Raw genomic sequence first — 12,935 nt, 5'->3', positions numbered from 1 at the left:
TTCATGAAGCACAATAAAGTCCAGCTTGCAAATGGCTAGACAGACCTGTTATTGAAGAATATGATTTATCTGAAAATTGCCTTCATCCACTAAGCAATATTTAATTTGTGAAGCCATTAATGTTAATAGACCATTCTTGCTAATTTTTAAGATATGTCAATTTCTTTTTCTAATGAAATTCAGTCATATGAATATAATTTATAAAGGATGTTTATACCAGTACAAAAGAGATGGCTTGCAGTTGAAAAAGCAAGTACATTCTGACCTCACTACATGCTTATTTGAAGTCATGTTGAAAAATATTTTGAGATCAGATATATTTTGGAATTCAAAGGAGTGCTTGTCATATATCATAAACCTTGACTTTTTCCCATTTGCCTAATACAAAGAAGTCATAAAAATTATCTTTTTGTAGCATTTTTCAAATTGTAAAACCAGAATATATTGTTATATATTTGATGAAGTCTTACTATATTAACACAAGTTTACTGATTAAATATTCAAAAGAACTGGCATATTGCAGAATTATTCTCTTCTAAAATGTAAGAAATCATATTGCAAATTAAATAATAAAGTGTTGATATCGGATCAGTCTTCCATAAAAATGTCAATTATCAACCCAGCCTTTATCACCTTCATGTATACACAGAAATAATAAAACAAATTAATTTCTCAAAACAAGAGAAATAGACAAGAACATACTTCTAAAGCTTGTTTTCTTCTACTATTAAATTACCATTTTATTATCATTAGTCATTTTAAAAAATGTCTGATTCTGTATTTAGAAAACTGGTAAGTTAATTACCCAACGTATATTAAGTGCCACCTAAAACATTTGTTTTACAATGCTTTTAGATTTCAGTAACATTATCAGAATCTACTTCCTTATGTCAAGTTAGCATGTTTAATATAGTGTCATTAATATGCTCTGGGACATTATATTTTGTTGCCTATTTAATTTACTCTTATCCAACTAGATATCTGACTATTCTCCAGGGTCTGAAACAATGTAAGTTAACAATGGTGTTTTCTTCACTTCTACTCGACTCCAAATTGCAGACTGAACCATCCTTGGTGAGTATTAAATGTAGCCAATAAACAATATTTGGCTACTACTAGACCATAAAACTTACAAGGCTTAATTATATCAGGTTGTTTATGAGAGTTTGTATAATACATAATATTTCTTTTCTCTGTAACATATGCAGATCTCTTTATATTTGTACTACAAATATCTGGCAAGATTGAGAGAGAAAAGAAGGAATAAAGAGAATTGGGGCAAGAAAAAAAGGAAGTGAGGGGGAAAAGGGGCAAATATATACTTCAAGCATAATAACTTTGGTTCTAAACTCAGTGCATAGTATGTCTGTTAAGATTTTTTTTAAGATTATTTATGTATTTTGAGAGAGAGAGAGAGAGAGAGAGAGAGAGAGAATCCCAGGCAGGTTTCATACTGTCAGTGCAGAGCCTGATGTGGGGCTCTAATTCATGAACTGTGAGATCATGACCTGAGTTGAAATCAAGAGCCAGATGTTTAACTGACTGAAGCCACCCAGGCGCCCTTGTTAAGACTTTTTTTTCCCCTGTTCAGATTTTTTTTTAACGTTTATTTATTTTTGAGATAGAGAGAGACAGAGCATGAACGGGGGAAGGTCAGAGAGAGAGGGAGACACAGAATCTGAAACAGGCTCCAGGCTCTGAGCTGTCAGCACAGAGCCCAACGTGGGGTTCGAACCCACGAACTGCGAGACCATGACCTGAGCTGAAGTCAGACGCTCAACCGACTGAGCCACCCAGGTGCCCCGCCCTGTTCAGATTTTTTAATGCCATTTTCATTACAGCACACTCATGCATCTAATCTTGAAATACTTTGTGAGCAAGTATATGAACTGGAAAAAATATTGGCAGAGTGATGCAGGAATGGAGTGTGACCAGTGGTAGTCAAGACTAGCATTTGTGGTTCACCTACAGCTTGGGATCGCAGAATTCAGCACTAGATCTCATAGATGAAATGCAGGTTATATTATCTTCATGTCCCCAGTATGTTACTTGAAAGATAAATGTTTCACTACTTCATCAGCAAAATACATCCCACACTTTTAGGGTGGACTACAAAGGTTAGAAAAGCTTTAATTTATTATTACTAACTGTTGGAATATTTCCCATGGTCCCACATTGCTTAAGTTAATTGAGGCAACAACATAAGAATTGTAATCACTACTCTATAAACGGATGCTTTTAATAAATTTATTGTACTAAATTAGAACAATGTTGCTAATCATAAAATCTGTATTTCTTTATTTGTATCAGACAAATAATAGTACCAGTAATAATAATATTTCTAATTCAATAAATGCTTATATATACCAGATACTTTACATATATGCTTACTTATATATAGGGGCGCTAGGTGGCTCAGTTAAGCATCCGACTTTGGCTCAGGTCATGATCTCGCACTTTCTAAGTTCGAGCCCCACATTGGGCTCTCTGCTGTCAGTGAAGAATCCACTTTGGGTCTTCTGTCCCCCTCTCCCTCTCTGCCTCTCCCCTGCTCACACTCTCTCAGAAATAAACATTTGTTTATTATAAATTTAAAAAGATATATATATATATATTCATACACATACACATATACATATCTATTTAATCATATATACAAAAACACATATTCTCAAACTTTGTAATAGTTTTGCAAGGTGCTTATTGATTGGAATTATAGATTGGAGAATGAAACTCTGGAAATCTAAGTGACCTGTCCATAGCTACAGCCCCTGAGGTGGGGCTGGAGCTCAAGGCCCTAAGATCTGAGTCACATGCTCTACCCACTGAGCCGGCCAGGAGTCCCCATCCAATTCAATGTTATTTAGCTGGGCTCCTTGTTTAATAATACTATAATCTAGTATTTAAAAAATATCAAGGGGCTCAGTTGGTTAAGCGTCCAACTTCGGCTCAGGTCATGATCTCTCAGTTCATGAGTTCAAGCCCTGAGTCAGGCTCTGTGCTGACAGCTCAGAGCCTGCAGCCTGCTTCGGATTCTGTCTCCATCTCTCTGCCCCTCCCCCACTCGTGCTCTGTCTCTCAAAAATAAATATTAAAAAATATTTTTAGGGGTGCCTGGGTGGCTCAGTTGGTTAAGCATCTGACTTCAGCTCAGGTCACGATCTCACAGCTCATGAGTTCAAGCCCAGTGTCAGGTTCTGTGCTGACAGCTTGGAGCCTAGAACTGGCTTCAAATTCTGTGTCTCTGGCTCTCTCTGCCCCTCCCCCACTCATGGTCTGTCTCTCTCAAAAATAAATAAACATTGAAAAACAATTTAAAAAAATCAATACTCACTTTTCTACCCAAATGATTACATGGGTTGAATAATGAAGTGAAAATAAAAAACTGGGGGTGGGGGTTTTTAACCAGCACAGGGGAGACTACCTCTTTTAGAGTTGTTCTTAAACTATTGAGCTAGGGAGACAAATATAAGACTTAATAGATGATTTATAATAATTTTCAGATCATAAAATTTGATTTCAATTATTTTTAAGACCTTGGTTATGCTTCTAGTACTCAATGATGTTCTGATTCACTATAAATGTTTATGACCTAATTGACATATTTCGGAAACCCCTTACAAATACTCAAGCCCACGTTTTAAATCTTGGACTATTCCTTGGGCTTTACTCTGTTCCAAGCCCTCCCTCCTCCTGGAACCTGCTCCCAATTCTTTTCCCATCTACCCATCATGTTAACCACTCTTTTCTCTTATATTATTTGATTGTGAGGAAAGTGGTATAAACTATAAATGTGATTTTCTCTTTAAAGAAAATTTAATTGTTAAAATGGTTTGCATTTTTTTGGTAATATTGAGGTAATTAAAATTTACATGAACTAATTAGTTTCAGGTCATAAAATAAAAGTATCTAGCACAAAAATTCCAAATCAGCCCTGTTTAAATTATCGTTAAGTCAATGCCAGCCTTTATTGTCTGACAGTATCATTTATTGGATGACGTCACTGAACGTGCATAAGGATAAGAGTGTAAGAGAGACTAAGAGAAGAAACAACAACAGAGATAAAATTGAATAAATGCCCATTGTTAACGGTACAATTTAGAATGTAGTCCACCAGCTGAGAGTTGCTTATTTTTTTAAATGACTATATTGATCTTCTAAACTCATTTTTTGAGTGTCCAATTATTGTGACTAAATGTAATTCTAAGTACATTCTCGAGAATACTGTCAGCACAGATAAAAAGATTTCACTAAACGATATCAGAAAATAATAATAAAATTATCTTACAAGCATTGTAAATTGATGGCAAACTAAGCAACTTCTCAAAAACAAATTATGTGTGTTTTGTGTGTATGTGTTTAGTAATCAACAACCCTAACATTTCATAGAAAAACACATCATAACGCATCAGCCAGATGAAATATGATAGTTACCACTATCTGCATCAAAATAACATTCATTTAACCTACAAAAGTAATTTTATCTCTGATTTTATCTCCCATTGATATGCTTCCCTACTTTTTAGAAATGTAAGCAATTATTACTATTATTATTATTATTATTATTATTATTAAAGTTTTCAGAGATAAAATCTCATTGGCAGTATAGTAAAATATAAGTACATTAAGAGGAGAGAAAAGGGAAAAAGGTTTATTATTATTTGGATTACTCTAATATATATTCAATGGTTTTATTCTAGATGTACTCTGAGTGGTTGAAACTGAGGAGTAAAAACTTAGTAATAAAGTTCCAATAATAAGTGAAATAGATTTCCTAGACATAAAAATTCAATGTATTGAGCTTAATAACAATTTACAGAAAGTGGCGGATAATATGTTCTGAATTCTGGCTAATTCCAATTTATTTAAGACTGGATTTGTATTAAAAAAAAAAGTCAATGTAGCATATAAGAAGGGGCCGCTGGTAAACAGACAAACAAAAGGAACAGTGCAATTGAGATAGTAGATTTACACGAAAAAAAGAGGAGATGAACAGGGAGTCAGGAATGCCATCCAAAGTCAAATAAAAGCAATGAACAATAGTAACAGAAACTGGAACAACAAAGACAGATTTGATAATAAGGAACAAGATATATAATTCTATACATAGAAATCCCTCGAGTTGTGTAAAAATTCATTGCTTATATTTTTCTTTGAGAAGATATCTTGATTAAACACCTGATAGAAAACATGATCTGTTCATTTCAGCTTCTCAAGTAAATACAAATGACTGAATAATGTTTCTTTCTCCACACCTGCTTCTTCAATGGGCAAAATAGACACTGGGTTGGATGAATTCCCAATCGGTAGAAGTTAAACATTTTTTTTCATGTATTCTGAAGGTCTCTCTGTGGACAATGTATTTAAGATGCACAAAAGAGCCACCAAATGCTCTATGCCTGCCTATGATAGAATTTTAAGCAATTTTCCTTATTCTCCTCTCTCCCTCTTTCATCTATCCTTCCTTTTCTCTATATCTGCTTTGTTGCTCTTTGTGTTGGGAAAAATCATAATTGTGGAACCGAACTATTATCAAGGCTTATTTTAAATCAGTGCCTGGGAAGTAAATTAGCCTCTATTCCCACACAGTAATAATGTCAGTAAATGAGAGCTTCCAGTTATGGTGCAGGAAATTAAAGCAATGATGGCCAAAGATTGAACAGTCACAAGAGACTTACATATTATTGATTCTAAGAAAAGATAGATTCCTACTATCCAGAAAATGACATCTGTCTCAAAATAAATGACTAAAACACAAAGCAAGCAAGTCTGAGTCAGTTTAGTAACAGGAACATTTGGAAATATCTAAAAAGAAAAAAATAAATAAAATAAAAGCAAATCAGGAACTGCAAGAGAGTAAAATGAAATTATTGAGAAGAATATTCGAATGCTATAAGGTCACAAATAATTACATATCACTCAATTTAATATCTGAGAGGGGATGTACATTAATTAAAGTATAAAATCCGATGACCTAAGTGTAGTGACTGCTAGACAGTTCCTTTTTAAGTTGATGAAAACGTTGTAAAATTAGACGGTGGTGATGGGTGTATAACTGTGAATGTACTAAAATCTACTGAAGCATACACTTTGAAAGAGTGAATTTTATGGTATGTGGATTATATCAATAAAGGTTTTATTAAAAACAACAACAACAACAACAACAACAAACTTTTGATTTAATCCCCCCACCCCTAAGAGGTCTTTAGAGGCAAACATTTTTAATGTCTTTAATCCTAATTTGTTCTACAGTGGTCACTGGGATCCACAAAATGAACTCAGACTTGACCACAATTCATAAAGGTCAGATTAAGAAATTATTATTGTTGTATTTAGACAAATGGCCTCATATAGCCTTCACCGTACTCCGGGCGGGGGAGGAGGGGGGGACAATCAACAGAAGTGAGACAGTCTTCTTTCAATCACAGTGTTCGTGCCTCGGAACAGACATGTATTCCACTTTAACTGTGCTCCCAGTAACACTTCTGCTTGTCTTCTCTCCTTATGAATTCTCTCTTCTGGGAAGTGAGCTGCTTTATTGCCAGCATATTCAGGCTGCTGATTGCTGGTGGCAAGTCATGAAATTTGGCTTATTAACTTCTGTACAAATTGATGTTATCTAACCTCATCTGAGCCTTCACTACTGCTTGGAAATCTTATTAATGTCTAATTGGCTCCTTAACACATTTTCCATAGTGCTCATTTCAAGGCTTTTCAAATCTCCTGTCCTCTCCAAATGACCTCACCTATTCACTCAGCCGAAGTCAGGTTCTTCTGCTTGATGGAAAAGTTCTTCCACTTTGAAATTTATCTTATCTTTTCTTTCCTTCATACTCATCTCAGAAGAGAGGGGTCATTTTACTCTTCCCAAAACATCCTAGTTTAGTGGAAATAAATCTGACCTGTTTTATCACACACATCTGCCACTAACTAGCTCTAGCATCATGGGCCAGGCAATTAATCATCTGATCTTTGATTTTTTTTTTTCATCTGTAAAATTAATGTCTTGGACCACGTGAATTCCAATGCCACTTTCGTTATTAAATAAGGTTTTCCTAATCTTATGTACAATCTTATGCCTTTCTATCCCCCAGGACCTTTCCTTTTCATTCAGCCTCTCTCTATATTAAATACAAATGAAGCATAAGATATTTTCTCTCTATTAGTCTCCTCCTATCAACTTGACTCTTCCCACCCTAGACATTCTTCGGACTTTATTTTTAAAAATTCTTCTTCACTACTGTTATCATGAGTTAATCCTTTCATTATTTCTCAAACTTTTTCAGGGTGCAGGTAATACTTGAAAACTCTACTATCTTGCTATTGACTTCTCTCTTTGAATCTTCCAATTTGGTTTCTGCTTCCAGCACTAGCAAAATAATTGTTGCAAAGGACAAATCATTTTTCCTCAGTGCTTATCCTACTTGAATTATCTTTGATATAGAACACTACAGATGGTATTCTGAAACACCATCCTGAAACTGCCTTCTCATTTTCCTCATGATTCTCTTTCAAGGCTCTGGTCACCTCTCGCCTTTCTCTATTTTTATTTTCCCGCCTCAATCTCTGTCCTAAATGTGGGTATTCATCAGAGATCTATCTTGGTCTTCTTTCTAACGTTTTTCTATTGAAACTTTCATTCATGCTCAGGGTTCCAACTGTTATATTGATGTGGATTACAAAAATATTTTTCACTGAATTCCTTTCCAGTATGTTGGACATCTCTACATGTATGTCTCACCAATTTGAACGTACACTGAAACCAAAATTCATCTCTCTGACCCAATACTCACCTAGGGAAAAAAAAAGGGAAAAATACAAGCTGCCCCTGTTCCTATTGTCTCTCTTGCTGTTAATGATATAAATTTATTTCCAGTAACTAGAACTGACAGGTAAGGAAGAACAGAAGCCATTAATATCAGGGACTACACTGTCCTCTGAATACACAGTTTCTGACATAGCTAGTTCTACATTTGACAAATGTCTCAATGCTCTGAAAGACATTAAAAATCATCTTCTTATAATTACTCAAGCGTATGATGTAGTTGTGGGACAATTAAGTTCTTTTCTAACAGAATCATACTGAATCTCAAGGTTTTTCCTCTTTCTACCTCATAACAAAAGTATACTCATGAATTGAATTACTCCCATTTGCTTCTCCAGTTCAAACATCTATTGCTATGAGGTGATATAAAGACCTTAGCTTCCAAGAAAATACAAGGCACTTATTTCAACTAGATTTCAAAAGAGAAAAGAAAAAGAAAAAGGAAAGAAAACATAAACTCACACTTTATCTGTTCCATAACTCCTGTAGTCTACCGCCGCGGACACAGCCACTATGAGCGCAGGCATCCCATAGCCAACCAGGTAAAAGTATTTCCTCCGTGAATGCTCACTCTCAAAAACCTCCACCAGCATGATATAGAGTTGCACTCCCTCCAGGAACATCCAGGTGAAGGCCGCCAAGAAGAAGAAATGTAGTAGGGCAGCAAAAACTGCACAGGCAATCTAGGAAAGAGAACAAATGATTTGAATGACAACCAAATGAAATATCACCAACTACCATAACATCAAAACAAATATTTATCAGGGCGCCCGGGTGGCTCAGTCAGTTAAACGTCTGATTCTTGATTTCGGCTCAGGTCGTGATCTCACGGTTTGTGAGTTTGAGCTCCGCATTGGGCTCTGTGCTGATGGCATGGAGCCTGCTTGGGATCCTGTCTCTCTCTCTCTCTCTCTCTCTCTCTCTCTCTCTCTCTCTCTCAAAGTGAATAAAAATAAACTTAAAAAAAATTTTATCAAGACTGCGGTAATACAATAGGTCTGTCAAAAAATAACCTAAATAAGATTCTTAAATTTCAGATATTAAAACCTAATTAAGTATAACCTACCTTTCAAAACTATATTTAACATTCTACTAATAATGTCTTACAGATGACAGCATAGTATTATAAGGAAAAATAATAAAATTTAGGAAAAAGTTCTAATAAGAGCCTAGTTATTGATAATTATTTCTGAGATTAAAGTTTTAAAAATATAACTATGAATTATTTTTCTTGGCCTTAATCATGGGTGTTCTAACATATTAAATTCTTCAATTGTAAATGAAAGAGAAACATTAAAACCAAGGAGAATAAAAGCTCTTAAAATTCAAAACGAGGGGCGCCTGGATGGCTCAGTTGGTTGAGCATCTGACTCAGTCTCAGCTCAGGTCACCATCTCCTAGTTCCTAGGTTGCAACCCTGCAGCGGGCTCTGTGCTGATGGCATGGGGCCTGCTTGGGATTCTCTCTCTCCCTCTCTCTCTGCTCCTCCCCTGCTCATGCTTGCTGTCTCTCTCAAAATAAATAACGATTAAAAAATAAAAATAAAATAATTATAGTATTTTGTGATGGGATCACCAATTCATTATTATTATTTGCTTGTTTATTTCTTCCCTGCTTGATTTCAGAAAGGATTTAAGGTGGCATTGGGAAGTTCATACTAAAAAGTATAAAAGTAGGTTTAAAATAAAATAAAATAGAAGGCTCCAGAGTACTTTCTTTCCCTCTATTTCTTCCTTTCTTTTTCTTTCTTTCTCTTTCTTTCTTTCTTTTTCTTTCTTTCTCTTTCTTTCTTTCTTTTTCTTTCTTTCTTTCTTCTTTCTTTCCTTCTTTCTTTTTTTTTTTTTTGTTATCATAAAAAATGTTGGCCTAGAAGACAGCCAGCCCCTACTTTGGCATATTCTCTAAGGCACTACGAGTTTCAGCTGACCATATATTCATTTTCTTATGTGAGTTCTGGAATTCTCACTCCTTGGGGAAGCAGCAGTCTTTATTTTTAATTTAAGAAATTCTAGTTAAAAATCTATAGCTCCTACTAGAAAAAGGCAACAAATTTATAGAAATCATCAGATTATTACAGATTCAATGATAAGTATGATCCTTGAGACAGAGACAAAGGCCAAGTCAGTTTCACCAAGTAAGAGAGATGGCGATGAGGATGTCTCACATCACCAGGCTAGAGACAAAGCCGAGCCTACTCACCGTAGAAAAGGCAGGAAGAGGACAAGAAGAAAGACAAGTTGGGCTAAGATGCACTCTACTCAACTTTTTCATATCAATCTTTGTTCTCTAGGCTACTTGTCAGAAGTTAGTTTGTGCAGCACACAACGTGTGGTGAAGTTTGTCATACCATATGTACATTAGGAAACAAAAGTATGAATAAGGTTTCTAAATGAAAAGAAATCACACAGCATTTGAATTGCAGGTTAACAAGAGAATGAAATGATTTCTTCTTGGAAATAGCACAGTTTTCCATTTCTTGCTTTTTAGAGTTAGAACCTCAACTATTAATTTTTGTTATCAGAAGACTTAACTCTTTTGGGAAAGCAATGTGCACTTTGATTGCTTATTCATATGTATGCATTTATGGGAAAAGCTGTCACATTTGTGTATGATAACCAATTAAAAGTAAAATCACCATAATTGTACCCTTTACAGCCATTAATCATGAATGTGTAATCACAAACATGAATCCAACTGCATTATTATTGTAAAGTACTCCATACTTATGGACACAAACCAGAGAACAGCATTAAGGGAATGAATTATTTATTATGCCTACACATCTCTAAAAAAATGGAAGTTTTTTTTCTCAATTGCAGTTTAGTCATGAAGCAAACTTGCGCTATGTGCATGAATCCTAAGTAAATAGAACGGGCCTCACAAAAAGTATAAGCAGGCATAGACTCTGTTGAATAATTAGATACTATCTGTTATTCACGTTTTCTGTTTGGTTTCACCCCAAACAGTTGGCTGGTGCAGTTCGTTTCCCCCTTTTACTTTTCCTACTTCTTTCCTTCCTCTCTTTCATTTTCTGATGACTGAACATAGTAGTAAAGTACAAAGCTGGCATTAAAGATGTAAAAACAGAACTTGCACAAATGTGTGTCAAACAAAATTTGGGAAGAGTTTATAAATTCTAAAAATGACCTATGGTTTAAACTATTTTCCAAATAGGTCAATTAAAAAAACTCATTTTATACATGAAGTTTTTAATATGATATAAACTGATTTTTTTTAAGTATATGATGGGGGCACCTGGCTGGCTCAGTCAGGAAAGCATACAACTCTTATCAGGGTTGTGGGTTGGAGCCCCGCACCAGGTGTAAAGATTACTAAAATAAATAAATAAATAAACTTGAAAAAAAAGAGTATGTGATAAACTTTGAAAAATAACAATTGTATCTATCAGGAGAGATATTCTTCAATTCCCCACATGATTGTATTTAACATTCATCAACATTCTGCTCTGATAAAAACAAAATGAAACAAACACCCACCCATACAAACTAATGAGGAGATACAGTTCCTTAGAATTGCAAGGTTACGAACAGAATTTCTCAAGAAATGCACATTCATACATCCCTAACATTTACTGCCTCTTTACAACAATGGGGTATGAAAAAGGGAAACTGAGTAAGATCTGAAAATTAAGAATTATCTTAGACAACTAGAAGAGAGGATACTTTCAAACAAGAATATTTTGGGTATTAGAAAGCTGGAGATGGAGACATTTTTTCCTAACATCAGTGGAAGCTGCTTACTGGTTGGTCCGTTCGGTTGATCCCAATCAGGAAGAGCAGTTCAGCTACAAAAAGGCTGATGCAGAGGTTCTTGTGGATGGTGTTACGGTCACTCTGAAGCCCACGGAAAAAGCAAAATGTGAAGATGCAAATCAGGAGACAAACAAGGGACAGCAAAATTCCAACCCACGTGATCACATCCAGAAGAAGGTCATGGACCGCATCACTGTGCTGGAAATACAACAGAAAAGCCATAAGTTGCACTTATGCATAACAGATTGTGAAGTCTTATGAGGGCCTGGATTCATGAAGCATGATTATCATAATACGCTAAATATCCTATGCACACACAATGAATAAGATAACTTAATTGTTCAGGTTTTCTAGTCCACAGGTAAAAGATTTTATATTTTCTGAGGTTTAAATCAGTTTGCTATTCAGGGATGTCAGCAGTGTTTGTACCTTTCTTGATTAAATATGCTTTTAGGATGCAAATGGTTGAAGCAACCTAACTTAATTCTGGCCTAAGATTTCAGGGAAAATTTTATTTTTTCAACTCATATCACTTTTTTAGGTTAATTCTTTGACAACTCCCACTAGGGAATACTCTATTTAAAAAATTAAGCTATATGCTTAAGGAAGTGGTGTCTCAACTGAAATGCTTTTTCAATCACCAAGGGATTTTTTAATAAAAAAAATACAATTCCTCTGTTCTGTAGGTTCTTTATTAAAATTTCCAAGGTTGAGTTCATAAAAGTATGTATTTTTATAAAGATTCCCAGTTAATTCTGATGAACAGCCACATATGTGCACCATTTATTTAGTGGAAGATCTAAAAGAGTGAGGATATACACTGGATTTATATTCATATTGAATGGCTTAAGGAGATCAGGAAGTTTGATCCTTGACGGGTTTGCATGAATAGAGCCTGTTATACATAGATGGAAAATAAGCATTCAGTATTACTATACCCTATAACAGCATAAAACAGATAGAGCTAAGAAAAAGAAAAAGCTCATAAAAGCTTCTGTACTAAAACTGCAATTTTTTTTTTGGTTCTGTTAAAATAATCTTGAGAGTTCCATACCATCCATGTTCCTTGTTCTTTGTACTATCTCATTTCTGTCCTTGTTCCAAGATTCCAGACTCTATTCCTTCCCTATGGTAGACTGACTCTACCCAAAACACTTCTGTGAAGCATTAGAATATATAGTGGCCCAACACAGCAGCATGCCAAGGTATTGGAGGAGAGTTCAGAAATTGTCCATGACTGTCAATGCCTCTTTTCTTCACAGGTTTCTGGAAAAGCCCTGAAGACCTAACTTCCATAAGTAGGACTTCTTCTCAAAAACCTAACATTAGATTTTTTT

The 12,935-nt window shown here is 35.0% G+C and overlaps 1 protein-coding gene across 18 annotated transcripts in view; it reads right to left on the bottom strand.

The window, feature by feature from the left end:
- The window catches only part of ADGRL3 (adhesion G protein-coupled receptor L3), a 497,188-nt gene that overhangs the window by 79,204 nt on the left and 405,049 nt on the right, over positions 1-12,935 (bottom strand). For 17 of the 18 annotated variants that reach the window (XM_047091224.1, XM_047091225.1, XM_047091226.1 and 14 more), the window contains 2 exons: positions 11,587-11,796; positions 8,288-8,508 (listed from right to left, as the gene is read on the bottom strand). In XM_047091224.1, the coding sequence (XP_046947180.1) occupies positions 8,288-8,508; positions 11,587-11,796 (431 nt within the window). The remainder of the gene's footprint in view (positions 1-8,287; positions 8,509-11,586; positions 11,797-12,935) is intronic. The other variant, XM_047091237.1, reaches the window with a different exon arrangement.

Source organism: Lynx rufus, unplaced genomic scaffold (genome assembly GCF_022079265.1).
Source record: "Lynx rufus isolate CCGP_SWC_20201006 ecotype Redwood Valley unplaced genomic scaffold, mLynRuf1.p SCAF_3, whole genome shotgun sequence".
NCBI classification, from domain to species: Eukaryota; Metazoa; Chordata; class Mammalia; order Carnivora; family Felidae; genus Lynx; species Lynx rufus.
The sequence above is the reverse complement of the archived record's forward strand: the minus strand, read 5'-3'. Positions and strand labels throughout refer to the sequence as shown.